The sequence below is a fragment of the Ochlerotatus camptorhynchus genome, unplaced genomic scaffold, assembly GCF_037179485.1.
Source record: "Ochlerotatus camptorhynchus isolate MF236.1 unplaced genomic scaffold, CSIRO-AGI_Acam_v1.1 ptg000149l, whole genome shotgun sequence".
NCBI lineage: Eukaryota > Metazoa > Arthropoda > Insecta > Diptera > Culicidae > Ochlerotatus > Ochlerotatus camptorhynchus.
The window spans coordinates 1,516,029-1,529,727 of record NW_027040639.1 but is presented as its reverse complement, the minus strand read 5'-3'; the positions used below and the strand labels follow the sequence as shown (position 1 = coordinate 1,529,727).

Below are 13,699 nucleotides of genomic sequence, written 5' to 3'. Positions count from 1 at the left end.
GCAGCAGCAGAAGTAAAGCCAGCTTGTTTCAGCGTCGGCAAAGAGCGAGAGCGAAGCAATTTCCTTTGTGATAAAGACTCATGTTAACACGACAAGCCCCATCATCAATAACGATGGCGGAATCCTAGCTAGCATATAGGTACTTACCTATATGCGAAAGTTACACCTTCAAGGCATGCGATATGAGTGAAGCTTGTCTATAATAAATAGTGCTGACGGGTAGAGAACTTGTCGGCACACTCGTGATCAGCTACGATCATCTGGTTCACTGACCACGTTGCGAGTTGATGTATAGATTGTTGCAGCGGCGTGCAAGTAGGACCGACCTAGTGTGGCAACCAACATCATCAACAACCTTTTAACGATTATGTACACTTGTTTGAATATGACACAGTTTTGCAATAGGACGTAGTATGTAGGTAGTAGAAATCAGACACTGAATCAATGTCCCACTACCTTTGACATATCACGGAGGTAACTGTACCCAGAACGGATTCTCGCCTTTATCTAACAAACCATTAGTCTGGTCATGAAAGGTCAAAAGATTACTTGTTACGATAAGCCCGGTTCGTTTCTGCTCCTTGCTATCTCGGCATTCATATCGACACAAGTGGACGATAGCGCTAGTGATGAAACCCTATACTTTGTCTCCACATTTCACCCTCCGTAAGCGCTAGCATGTTGCAGCGCTCTCAATATGTTTTTTTTTTGTGAACTGTCACGCTTTTTGTTTGTCTACATCCCACTGCTCAGTCAGGTGCTCCAATTGGTGGCCGTATTCCGGCACGGGGCTGCACACAGCTACTAAATAAGTGGAATGAATGGGGACCATTCTATGATCTCGCCGTAGTAGTAAACACGCCCGCGAATCGGTTGGGATGGCTTGGGCTAGACACACATACGGATGAAACGACGATGAAAGCTGATAGGGCTGACCGAAACCAATTTGTCTCATATACGTTTTTCCCCTCCTCTCTTCCTCTATTTTGCACAGATTCACACTGCTCTTCTCGCACGGTAACGCGGTGGATTTGGGTCAGATGACGAGCTTCTTCATCGGACTAGGCCAGCGGATAAATTGCAATATCTTTAGCTATGACTATTCCGGGTACGGGATGAGTACCGGCAAACCGACGGAAAAGAATCTTTACGCCGACATCGATGCGGCGTGGCATGCACTGCGGACGCGGTACGGCGTCAGTCCGGAGAACATTATCCTGTACGGACAGAGCATAGGAACGGTACCGACGGTGGATCTGGCCAGCCGATACGAGGTTGGAGCTGTCATACTGCACTCGCCGCTGATGTCCGGCATGCGGGTGGCATTCCCGGCGACCAAGAGGACCTGGTTCTTCGATGCTTTCCCCAGGTAAGTTTCTTTCGTCGTTTTTGAGCATACATTAGAATCATTCCCTACCAAGTTCAAAGTTGCTCCGATTAGAAGCCATTAAGATTAGTAGGTAGCTAGCAAACACAAGGGGAACTGTGTGCTCAGACAGTTTAAAAGAATCCACAGTCCGAGGCAAAATAGAAGAAGAGTTCACTGAAAACAAAGAGCGATTTAATTTCGCATTTTCATTCATTCACACATAGGAATAAGATGTACAACTCGCATATGGGATAGAGTGCATACAAAGATTTTTACTATTGGTTTGACCGTGTTTAAACTCGATATTTCTGGTGGAATAAGATAATTTATAGTATTGGTACCCGAGCAAAGTTAGAGATCAAATTGAAATCAGAATTTGCTGTTATGATGTAATTTATTTTGAATACTCCATCTGATCTCATTTTGGTTGACTTAACGGTTAACACAGCAAAAATGAGAGCAAAATTTTACACTGTTGAATCAAACGGAAAACTAATTCTGCTTTCAATGAAATCAATTTGATTACTGATTTTGCATTCATAATGTTTGACTGAATACGGGCCTGTCGTAAATGGTTAGCATCCATGCTTCTCACGCTGAAAGATTTGAGCTCAAATGTCACCTCGGGCTAGTCACGAATGACCTAAAATGTGTTAAACAAAATAAATAAACAATAATCGTTAGTTCAACGACAGACGAACTTAAATCAAATTTTAAACAAGAAATTAACTGCAGAACTTCAAGTTAAGTTGCTTTGATTTAAAAAGTCTTGACTGCATAATGAAAGCACAATATGATATCAGACTTCTGTCGCGACAATTGAAATCAAAATGAGTTTTCATTATGATAGGAACTGCAAACTTTAATATCGATTTGCTTTCATTTTGTTAACCGACTTTGCTCGGGTATCGCCTTCAATACAAGTTCAGTTTCTACGTGGATAGCATTTCTTAAAACACACATGTAATTCTATATTTTGATTATCAGGATTATCTACTGTCTTGATAAGCATGAAAATACTTGAAGTTTTGGGAAAATTACTAATATACAGAATTTTTCCTACAATACACCTAGGGGAAATGACGGCTTCGGCATGACAGACTATTTTCGGCAACCCAAATTGAAACACTATTTTCACTGGATTTTCTTACGAAAACACTTCGCTGAATGCATGCAAATGATTCTTTATGCTTTCAACTTCAATTTGACTATATTTTTACCACTGATAAAAAGCAATCTAGCAGGGTTTTCTTGAAATGAAACACACGCACTACCAATTGTAGCTGATTTCGAGTTGCCGATAATAGAACAGCAGATTTACATGCAGTTCAAATGGAACGGTTGCCGAAGAAAAACTGGTTGCCGACAATACTCGCTCTCACTAGAGAAGATCGGAGCTTTGTAAAAGCGTTTCAAAACAGTTTGAACAATTCTTTCGACTGAAATTGTTAGAGCAGCTGGCAGCAAAAGATTGTAAACAAACCAATACTGCATATGTGTGCGTTCCATAGAGAAAAAGGCTATAGAAAGAAGGTCGCTGCTTAGGTTGCCGAGAATACGTAAATTCCCCTAGGTGTACAAAAACGCTTCTAAATTATTATGTTTTTCTCGATGATAGGTACTCACCAGAATTTTGGAAGTTCTTCAACTTACCTACTTTGGGTACGTGTACAGATCTAATGGGATGATAAACTTCACTTTAAGAAGTTTCAACAGTGTGCAATTCAGGAATTACCCTAAGTCGTAATTTCTTGTAACATTATTCTCTAAATTCTGTAAGTTTCTGTAATATTATTGAAAATGGCTTGAGAATCCAGATTTTAAAAGCTAGATCTTTTTGAAATTGCTTCAAGTTTTTCCCTAAAAACTTTCTTTTGAAATATCAGCTTTACCCCATTTGGCATAACTGCCGTTTGGCATAATACCATCTCCTATATATCTAAAATATATACGCGATATTTTGTCCGTAACGCTGCTGCTTCTCTTTTTCTTTTTTTAATTTTTGGAGAGCGGAAAATAGTGAACTCAAATGGGAAGTATTATGTAGTGTACATTAGTGTAGGGTCTGGTGGGGCAAGAGTGCCACCTTGACAATTACGTTCAAAAGTTGTTAACGATTCTTTTCAATATGTCATCCCAAATCTTTTTTTTTAACTGCAATGGGGCAAGAGTGTCAACCCCTATAGGGCAAAAGGGTCATGCGTCTTATATTGAGTGAAATTGTTTATGCTTGTTCATAAACATAGCCTGATTATTAATCATGCTAGCAAAAGCTATTATTGGTTACTCAATTTAACTATTGAATTTTAAAATATTATTCAATACATAACAAATGAACTATGTTAACCAATGAAATCAAATAAAAAATAATGTGGTTGATATTTCAAAATTCCCACAATATGATTATTTTTGGAACGGAATCGACGTGTAGAGGCCGGAAATCGATAATTTATGCCATTTTGGAATACAACCTGGCGGCTTCCGGTTTTTGAACAAAATCATACATTTTAAAATATGGATAGTTTTGGATCCGAAACAAGTACCCTACAATACATACCTCAGAACATCCCGGCGGGCCGACTGGGATTGAACCCAGGCCGTGCTGGTAATCACGCTTACCTATCAAAAATCTATGATTGACACCATTTTGGAATCCAAGATGCAGGGATGGATCGCTCTTTTGGGACTTTTTTGTTACTTTTTAATATAGAATGCTTACGTTAAATCCAACTAAAACTGAACATTCAAGTTAACCCATCTTAAAATACATAGTTTAGTGCTATTAATCTCCCTATCAAAATTCAAAATGTGCGCACCGTAGAGCCACACTCTGTGTTTTCACTGAAGGTACACTTGAGAGCGCTTCAGGGCTGGAGCGAGTCACTTTTTTCAAGCCAGTCACTAAAGAGCCTCCTTTTTTAAGACCAAGTCACTAAAGTCACTTTTTCTTGTAATCAGTCACTATTTTCAACTTTTTTAGCGTGAATTCCAATCGATGCCTTCATTTTGTTCTAATTTTCGACCAATTCGAGGAAGGTTTGTGACGTTTAATCGTCTTTTGAGAATTTCAGGGAAATTTTAAGGTGTTTTCGGGAATTTCATTTATTTCCGAGGTGAACCGAGATCTTCAATAGAGTTGAAAGCTTTAGGAAAGCTTCGAGAACATCAAGACAGATCAGAAAATCCAAGGGCAGTTCAAAAAGTTTCAGGGAAATCGTAGAAACCTGAAAAAAGTTTCGAGAAACTCAGGAAATTTTCGGAAAGTTCAGCAAAGCTCCGAGCGATAAAAATTATATGAACATCCGGAAAACGTGTGAGTATTTTAAGGGTGCCATGGAGATTTCAAGAACGAAAAATACGAAAATTTAACTAAGTTGATTGGAAAACATCAAAAAAAGTTCCATTCATTAAAAAATGCGAGAACTGAGATAGTGTCATGATATTCAGCGAAGTTCCGAGTATGTACTATCAGACGATCAGATAGCTTCAGAATAATTCCATTAACTTAAGCAAATTTACAGCGACTTACAAGGAGTTCCGAAAACGTCAAAAGCGGCAGGGAATTATGAATATATATCAGCAATTTTGCCGGATTATTAATCAAATTTAGAGAACTTCAGGTAAGCATAGATAAGTTCAGAAAAATTAGTGTGCGTATAATGTTTATTAGTGTAAGTATAATGGTTATAATAGTTAAGGAAAATTGTTGAAACTTCAAGGCAAATCAACTAATTTCAGTAAAGTTGCGAGTTCTTAAAAAAAATACTGATACATTCAGGGCAGTCTACAGAACTTTAAAGAAATTCGTTTAGGCAGTTTTAATAACACCAGGAAAGTCTAGACGTTTTAAATTAGTGTCGATAATTTCAGGGAAGTTTAATGAATTGCAGAAAAATGATGAGAACTTCAGAGAAAATCATAAGAACTAAATGAATTATTTCATTCTAATTCCATGAAAATTGCGGGTGTACAAATGTTCCAGAAAAACTTCGAAAACTTCACAGAAGGACAGTGGTCTTCACAAATATTTCGAGAACTTCATAGAAATCTATGGAGCTTAAGGGGAGATTCGCAAACTTCAGAATTTTTTATGAACATTAGCAAAATGTGGGAACATTTGAAAGAAGTTTAGTAAGCTCCGGAAATTCCGAAAGCTCCGAAATCCATTAGTTTGAGAAAATTAGTGAGAAATTTAAAGCAGTTCCCAGATTTTCAGATTACTTCAGAGACGTTAAAAAAATAATTGAGGTCTTCGCACTAGTTCAGAAGTTCACGGAAGCTTAAATATTTTTAGGAAAGTTCAAAAAACAACAACAAGCTTCATGAAAACTGCAAAAACTTTAGAGAAGTTTTGAGAATTTCAAAAAAGAACAGAGAACCTCAGAGCAGTTGCGTTAACATTAGAGAAGTCACATAAATTTTAAATGAGTTTCGAGAACTTCAGCGAATGCTTAAACCTTTAGAGGAGATCCATGGTCGTTAGAAAAATTGAGGAAATTTTATGAAGCCCTATAAAGTTCAGAGAAGTTTAAGAATTTGATGAGAAGTATTGTGAGCCAGATTCTCAAACTACAAAAGAACTTCAAGGCAGTTTCATTAACTTCTGGAAACATTTGGGAACGTTCAAGTAGTTCTGAATACCTCAGAATAGTCCATTCCATATTCAACGGAGATTTCCATTGGAATAATTCTTCGAAATTTCGATGAAACTTTCTTCCGAATTCAATTTCCTTTTAGTTTTCCTCGGAATTACCTTGAAATTCTCCACAATAAGAAACCTATTAGAAAGATTCTTCGAATATTCAATAAATTCATTTTAGATTTCCTTTTGAATCTCACTCCTTCCCTTGGAATTCTACTCACATTGAAATTCTCCTAAGTATTCATTGGCATTTCTCCTCACAAATTCCTTGGATTTCTACTCATAATTTGTTTGCAAACTCTCCTGAATTTATTTTCCGAATTCCTTTGAAGATGTAGTGGAGTAATTCTTAGATTGTAATTGTATCCTCATTTTAGTATTTATTAAAAAAAATACAAGTACTTATATTCCGGATTTGTTTTCTCCCACAATCTTTATGAAATTATCCTCAGAATGTCCTTGAAATTTTACTCTTAAGTTCACAGGAGTTGTGCTCCTCAGAAATTCCTTAGAGTTTTCACTGAAATGTATTTTTAGTTCAATTCACAGTTTCTGGAAATTCTACTCAAAACTATCAAGCTTCACATGAAATCGAAAATTCCTCAAAAACTCCAGATTCTTGAAAACTTCTTGACGTATTATAGCTTCAAGTCAAGAATAGTTCAAATTTAAAATTTCTAGGAAATATGCTTATTCCAAAACCAAAGAAAAACAAAAACTAGCCTTGAATTCTTAGAAATCATCGAGAGAAGTCATTGTTTACAAAAGCTGTTACGCCCTAATTGCAGCTCTATCTAGAAATATACTAGCTTCTTTTTCTAAGAGAGATTTTTAGCCACCTGGCTATTTCATCTCCAATAATATATTACCTCTGCCATTTTGCCTCGAGACTCATCTTGCCCCACCGTACCTTATGATTGAGCTTGTCACACAATATACAAAGTCAAGTATTGTTGTTTGCATAGAAAGCTCTCAATAATAATTGTGGAAATGCATTTAGAACACTAGACAAAACACTCGCTACAGAAGCATCGTAGAAGAAGCTAGGTTTTCAGTGAAAGTTTAGGATTAGTTTTTTGTAGTAAGTAAAGAGTTGAAAAATTCGGGGATCCACTTAAATAATATTTCATTTAAGCGGATAATCTGTACCCAAAGGGACGTCAAAATTACAAGAGCCTTTAAATGACACGTGTGACAAGTCCAAAGGACATGCAGAATCAGTGCTGATAATGTTTTGGAAAAGTCTAGTCAAAGTCCTTTTTGTAGGGAGAGAATAAAACATACTATAAGAGAGAAGAGACAACTTCAGTACTCCAGTCCAGAAGTTACGACGACAAGTCCAGAATAGTTATAGGGGCTGTTCATGAACCATTTAAAAAAAACTTCAAGGAGAGGGTGGATTTGACAATTGTCTACGCAGGGGGGTCTAAAACGATCCACGTAGTTTATGACCAGTTCCGTAGAACAAATTCTCAGTGCCCTTGAGGGATGAATTCAGCGTCTTAAAGAGATAAGTCCAATGACCTTATACTAATAACCAATCATACGCCTTTCTTTTCCAGCATCGACAAAGTACCCAAAGTAACGTCGCCGGTGCTGGTGATACACGGTACCGAAGACGAGGTGATTGACTTTTCCCACGGAATGACCATCTACGAAAAGTGTCCCCGAGCGGTGGAACCCCTGTGGGTCGAAGGTGCCGGTCACAACGATGTAGAAATGTACAGCCAATATCTGGAGCGACTGAAGCAATTTATCTCGGTGGAACTGGTCAACTGACAAAAGTTGAACAAAGGCGGTGGCGGAGAGAGCGGCGATGATGGAGGCGGTAGTAGTCGGAAGAAACGAAGCGCAGACAAAGAGAAACGAAGTAAAAATGAAGCGGATGCTGTTGCAGAGATTGACCCTGTGCCGGAGGAAGAAGAGAACGATGAAGATCTTAATACAGGTGAGTCGCAAGGGCAAGGTTGGTATTGAAAGACGGTTCTAATTTTTTTTCTGCGCTTCCAGACGACGAAATATTGAATGCATCCATAACGATTAGCTCGAATTCGAACGTTTCGACAACGGAGAAGCTTCTCTAGCATCAGGGGTCCGACGCTGGTAGCATCGGTCATCTGGTTACCAGCGTCTCGACGGCTGCCGCCACCGCCGCCGCTGCCCTTCCCGCTGCCAGCGCATCTATGCTGCCCCCACACTCTCACGATAGCAATAGCCACAACAATAGTCTCAACAACAGTAAGCGAAGTAACACGTCCGGTCGTAGCAGTGGGAACACCAAGGCCACGGTTCACATCAACGGAATCGCGGTCGATCATTTCCAACAGAATTCAGACGTCGACGAAGATCGAACCTCGATAGCGGCCTGTCAGAATAGCGACATTCAAGGATTCATATCCTACTCCAGCGACAGCAGCATGATTGAACTGAACCTGAAGTTCAAAAAATGCGCCTGCAATGAAAACATAATCAACATTTCCAAAGAAAACCTACAAAATCAGCAACAACAACAACAACAACAGAAAGAACAACGAAACTCGGAATCATCGTTGGCCATCGCAACCAGTTTTTCTTCTGCCGAAGGTCTGCTGAATGAGTCAGCGACAGGATGCGAGGGAGCTTCTGCAACCGCCGCCACCGCCACACCATTCAGCAAAGAAGGTAAAAGTAAGAAATTACTACAGTTAAACAAAGACAATTTGAATAGTTTAGTGAATAAACTGAACGATACGAATAGCTCATCCTCATCGTGTACAAAGTGTAGATTATCGTTAGATATAAACAATATTTTAAATCAGATCGTAAGCGATGGAAAAGTCAAGTATGCAACCCAGGCTAAAGCGAACGAACCGGAACCGATGAAGATCGTTGCCAATGCCATCGATCCGGTGGAGGAAGAGTGCAATCGAACGTTGAAGGTAGTAAACAAGCTTGGTAGTCCCCCAAAGGCAGCCAGTTGGTCCCCGTTGCTTCCGTCCCCGTGTTCCCCTTCCCCGTCCCCTTCGCCGAGCGTTTCCACAGACGATCCCAATCTCCTTCAGCGACGCCACAGCGAAACCGTTGAGCGCCGATCCATCGGTACTCAACATGGACTGAAGTCCGGCTATCGCAAGAAGCATCAGCTTCGTAAAGGTAAAACCCAAGTAGAGGAAATTATTGTCATTTCCGATGAATTCCGCAGACAATCATTATCGGACCAAACGGTTAAAATCCAGAAGGCGAAAAAGTACTCCAAATCAATGGAAAGCATCGATAAGCAGGTGGACGAGGAGTCCGGAAAAATTGGAGGCGGAGTGTTCGAGTGTCTCCACCTGGACGAGGATACCCTCACGGTGGTAGTCGATTCCGGCGCGCCACCGAATGGTCACAAAAAGTCCAAGTCCAAGTCGGTAGACGATATCTCACTCGGCTCCAACCACAATGAGGAAGAGTTCGCTCCCGTTGGTATGCTGTCCAATGCTGCCAACAGCGTCGAGCTGGTATTCATTTCGAATGAGTTCGTTCAAAGAAAGACACGAACCAGCTCCGATGTCATCATCGTCGATGCGAACAGAAAAAGCCTCAAACGAAGGAAATCCTCTACGAAAAACCTAATCATCATAACCGACGACTACAAGGAGAAATCGGCCACCGCCCAGAGCGACGTGAGGATCGTCAAGAGCAGTTCTCTCAAATCGAAAGACTCACGCCGCAAGACTACCATTTCCAACTCGAGCAGTTTTCTGACCTACGAGGAACCGTTTTCGCCGGAAACGCTGGAGAGCAAAGACATCGGAACGTTGTTTGCCGAGGCGAGTGCTGCGGATGCTGCAGCTTGCGCAGCGTCCAACTCCAAGTAGTCAACCGTTCGAACGCACAAAATTCCACCACTTCTTCCCTCATCCTCACAACAACTGATATTGGCACGGTGGTGAACGCATGCAAAACTAAAAAAAAAACCATTGAAATGCGCACGGATTGTTCTAGGTGTTCAATGCTCAGTCTTTTGTATTTTTTTTTTTTCTTTTCCAGTAGCTCTTCCGTAAAAATTTGCAACTTTATGTGTTATTTGATCGAATATTTGTTGCTTTCGATGTTGAATTTCAAGAGAGTGTTCTCATTTCGCTGTTCATTCTGCCTAATTTCTCTTTGTACAGTTTTCCTAACTTTCCACTATGAAATGCGCACAAAAAGTTGTTTTTTGTTTGACATTTTAGTTAAAGTTTCGCAATCAAAAATGAATTTGAGATTGGTTCTAGTGTTGCGAGAATAAAAATATGGCCATTAACTAGCGAAACATGTGAATGATAAACTTGACGTTTCTTGTTAAGTATCATGGCATCAGGAAACGTCAAGTTTGAGCTAATTCAAATATTTTGATTGGCCCTGAGAAATGTAAGCAATTTCGATTGTTAGCAGAATGTTTTGAAAATTAATAACCCTTTGATAGACCATTGCTGATAATCTTGATTATAATTGAATTATTCAATAGTTCGTCCAATGCTAAATGACACTATGGTTAAAGCGGCTTCTTAAAAAAAACTCAGTTTTTTTCTCAGGGTTCGTCACTTATAGAATGTTTTATGCACGTTTTCAGAATACAATCAACTCTCCCTTACGTGACGTTTCAAGTTTGATGCTTTCCTAAACTCGATGGAACTGCAGGTGGTAACTTTTCCCATGCAATTTTTTTATGCTACCGGAGAAGTTCTTCATCTTCTTTCTTCTTCTTCGCATTTCAAGCTTATTGCATATCGCATATTAGCTTATTGTGTGCTCTCAAACTTAGTGTTCTAGATGCACTTCCACAGTTATTAATTGAGAGCTTTCGATGCCTGTACTATTTTTGCATTGGTATAATTGTGTGGCAAGGCAAGTCCAATCATACACTTCTATGCCCAGGGAAGTCGAGAAATTTTCCAACCCGAAAAATTCCTAGTCCGAACCGGGAATCGAACCCAGCCACCTCCGGCGTGGTCTTGCTTTGTAGCTGCGCCTTAACCGGCTGAGCTAAGGGAGAAGTTCTTCAAGAGTGTTCAAAATTATCAACAAGGTCCTAGGGTGTAAATTAATTTGAGTTCTATTTTTGTAAAATTCCTTTAAGGTTGTTTACACCTTTACCTCGACTTTGCTGATAAAGTGTTCATTCCTGCTTGCTAGTGAATGGTCGTTCCGTGTTAACTTCGTTCGCCGAGTCAATTCAAAGCGCAGTAGAGTATTCAATTCCATTACAACTCCTTGCTTACTGATGCTGAATTTCAAGAATAGATACATGTGAGAATTCGTATCAAGTAAAGTTTTGTAGATTAGCGAAAAATTCATCAACCTTATCCTAGCAGCGATAATGGCTGATATGAAACTAAAACATGACTGATTTAGCTACCACCATAATATATCAAATCAACCCTACTAGGTATCAGATATTTTGCAAATCTTTTACGAAATATAGAGGAAATCATCTCGGTCGAGAGAAAGACGGAAGTAAACACTCTAGAGAGCACAAAACAGCGGAAGTAGTAGTTAACATTAATGCACACACAAATCATCACCGAATGAAAAAAACAACTAACAGAACCTAACCTAAACAAAAAATAAAAAAAAAATGCATTCGCACGTTTTCCCATTGAGAACTAACAAACAACAACACACCCCCGCACAAACCGCAACCAAGTTCCGATAAATCTGACACCATTGTTGTTTTCTCCACCTTTATTGCAGATCTGATCTGAATTCACCTTATTGCCGTCCCATGTAGCACAAAAAAAAAACAAGCAAAATATTATTACAAGTAACTGTTGTATAACGCAGATTCACACTAATCAAATAACCGTACTGGTAACCATTCAAAAACGAGAATATGTATACAATATTCCTCCTCGCCAGATGCTTCCTACTGAGAAGATACTTTAAACTGAACACACTTTACTAACCAAGTGAGAGAAAGCGAGACCCGAGTCCCTAAATATTTTTATACGATCACAGTAGGTAGAAAGAGTGTGTTGAACGTTGACTAGCGCGAAAACTACCGCTTCCTGTGTATAAATAATTTTGCATTCCTCCTTATTAGCCAAATTGCGTGATTATAGTTCTTTTCTTTAAGCTGCTGTTTTTTTGTCTCTATACAAGTTTGCATTTATCTGTCTTGTGCACATGAAAGAAGGTGTTGGTACTTTCCCTTGTTTCCTGTGCCATCCATCGCTATCTGCTAGGACCCCGTTATGATGAGCTCATTTGCATGAGCCGACCGACTGTACTTCAATCTTACTTTCGCAAGTGAAAGCACAATCTTCTTTAGAAGAAGCTCGAAATAGAAACATCAAACAACTGAATCTGTTCTGCTGCATATATGTATACAAGGTCGATCACACAAACACTCAAATTTAGAGGAAGGTAATATTTAACGAACGCACTCGTACAACCAAGGACTGCATAAACAAGTAAATTAACCTAACTAAAAGAAAAATAATAAACATAAACAAATATGAAATTGTGACTGTACTGTTAGTAGTAATAGTAGACAAGAGAAAGAACCCCCTTTTGTCCCGTTTTTGATCTTCGAAATTATTATACATTTACTTAACCGAGGTAGACAAATCTAGTGACTGAGAGGGGCTGAAAGAAAAATGAAAAAAATGTCGTATCTTGTAGGTTAAATTGAATGCAAAATATGGCAAAATCTACTAGCATTAATCATAAAGCAAAAGAAAATCTTTATATGAGTAAGGTGTTGATGTATAACCCAAAAATCGAATTCATCAAATTACCACACAAGGAAAATAGAAATAACATCAAAACAAACAGCAAGTACCCACAATTCACAGAAAGGTATTCGAATCGAGTGTTTTCCTTTCTTAGTTGTGATATTGTACCCGTTAGTGAGTGGAGAAGAAACACCGAGAGAACGAATGCAAGCGAAGGTGTGTCTAGACGAACCCCCGACCCCCTCTTCCACGTTTTTTTCCCCACAAGTTTCTACACTGAGAGTCCCCTTCGTGGAGTGAATACTATTATACCCTTCGTTTAGACGAGTACGTATGTATGTGTGTAATAATGGCATCAGACGCAAGCAAAAGAATATTTAGCAGTTTATTATTATTATTGTGAGGAAAAAAGCAAACAAACCGTTTTTAAAATTTATTATCCAATTATTAGTCCAAGTGAAGAAATCCGAAACCAGACTATTATTATGATTATTTAAATGGTAAAAATAGTATATATTAGTTGTCAGTTGTCATAAGATTATACAAAGGCAAAAGAAAGTGGAAGGAAGAAACAATGATAAAGAAGTATAAGGAAATTATATAAAATCAACTGTTATAAGTGAAACCCACAAATAGGCACACTGAATTTTAAATTTTTAATATCACAGTCCAACAGTATTCACCAATCGCAATAACAATATCCTTATGTTTGTTTTTCTTTGTCTTTTCTGCATGCTTATATCCAAACGAACGAGTGGATGATTACGAAACTAAATTCGTTTGTGACAGTATCACGGTATTGCCGAAGATGATCGACAACTAAGCACAAAACCGGAGGTAAGTCTGTTATTCAGAATTGTTAGGTCTGTTCCCGTATTTGCTTTTCTGTAAGATTCTGTACAGCAAAAAACAAAAGTATGTTTCTGCACCCTATTGTTTTCTTACAGAAACTTACAGAAAGCTGCTGCAACATACAGCGAAAGTCATCATCAGTAGGGGAAATTTCGC

At 38.9% G+C, this 13,699-nt stretch overlaps 1 protein-coding gene across 2 annotated transcripts in view; it reads left to right on the top strand.

The window, feature by feature from the left end:
- Positions 1-13,330, top strand: part of LOC135701073 (uncharacterized) — a 38,367-nt gene extending 25,037 nt beyond the window's left edge. The window contains exons 2-4 of one of the 2 annotated variants that reach the window (XR_010517618.1): positions 995-1,369; positions 7,574-7,959; positions 8,022-8,190. Coding sequence is in view for 1 of the 2 variants with exons in the window: in XM_065221783.1 (XP_065077855.1) it covers positions 8,195-9,846; positions 11,709-11,745 (1,689 nt within the window). In the remaining variant the exon portion in view is untranslated. Of the gene's footprint in view, positions 1-994; positions 1,370-7,573; positions 7,960-8,021; positions 9,847-11,708 lie in introns of those variants that run through there. The other variant, XM_065221783.1, reaches the window with a different exon arrangement.
- The last annotated feature ends 369 nt before the right edge of the window (positions 13,331-13,699 follow it).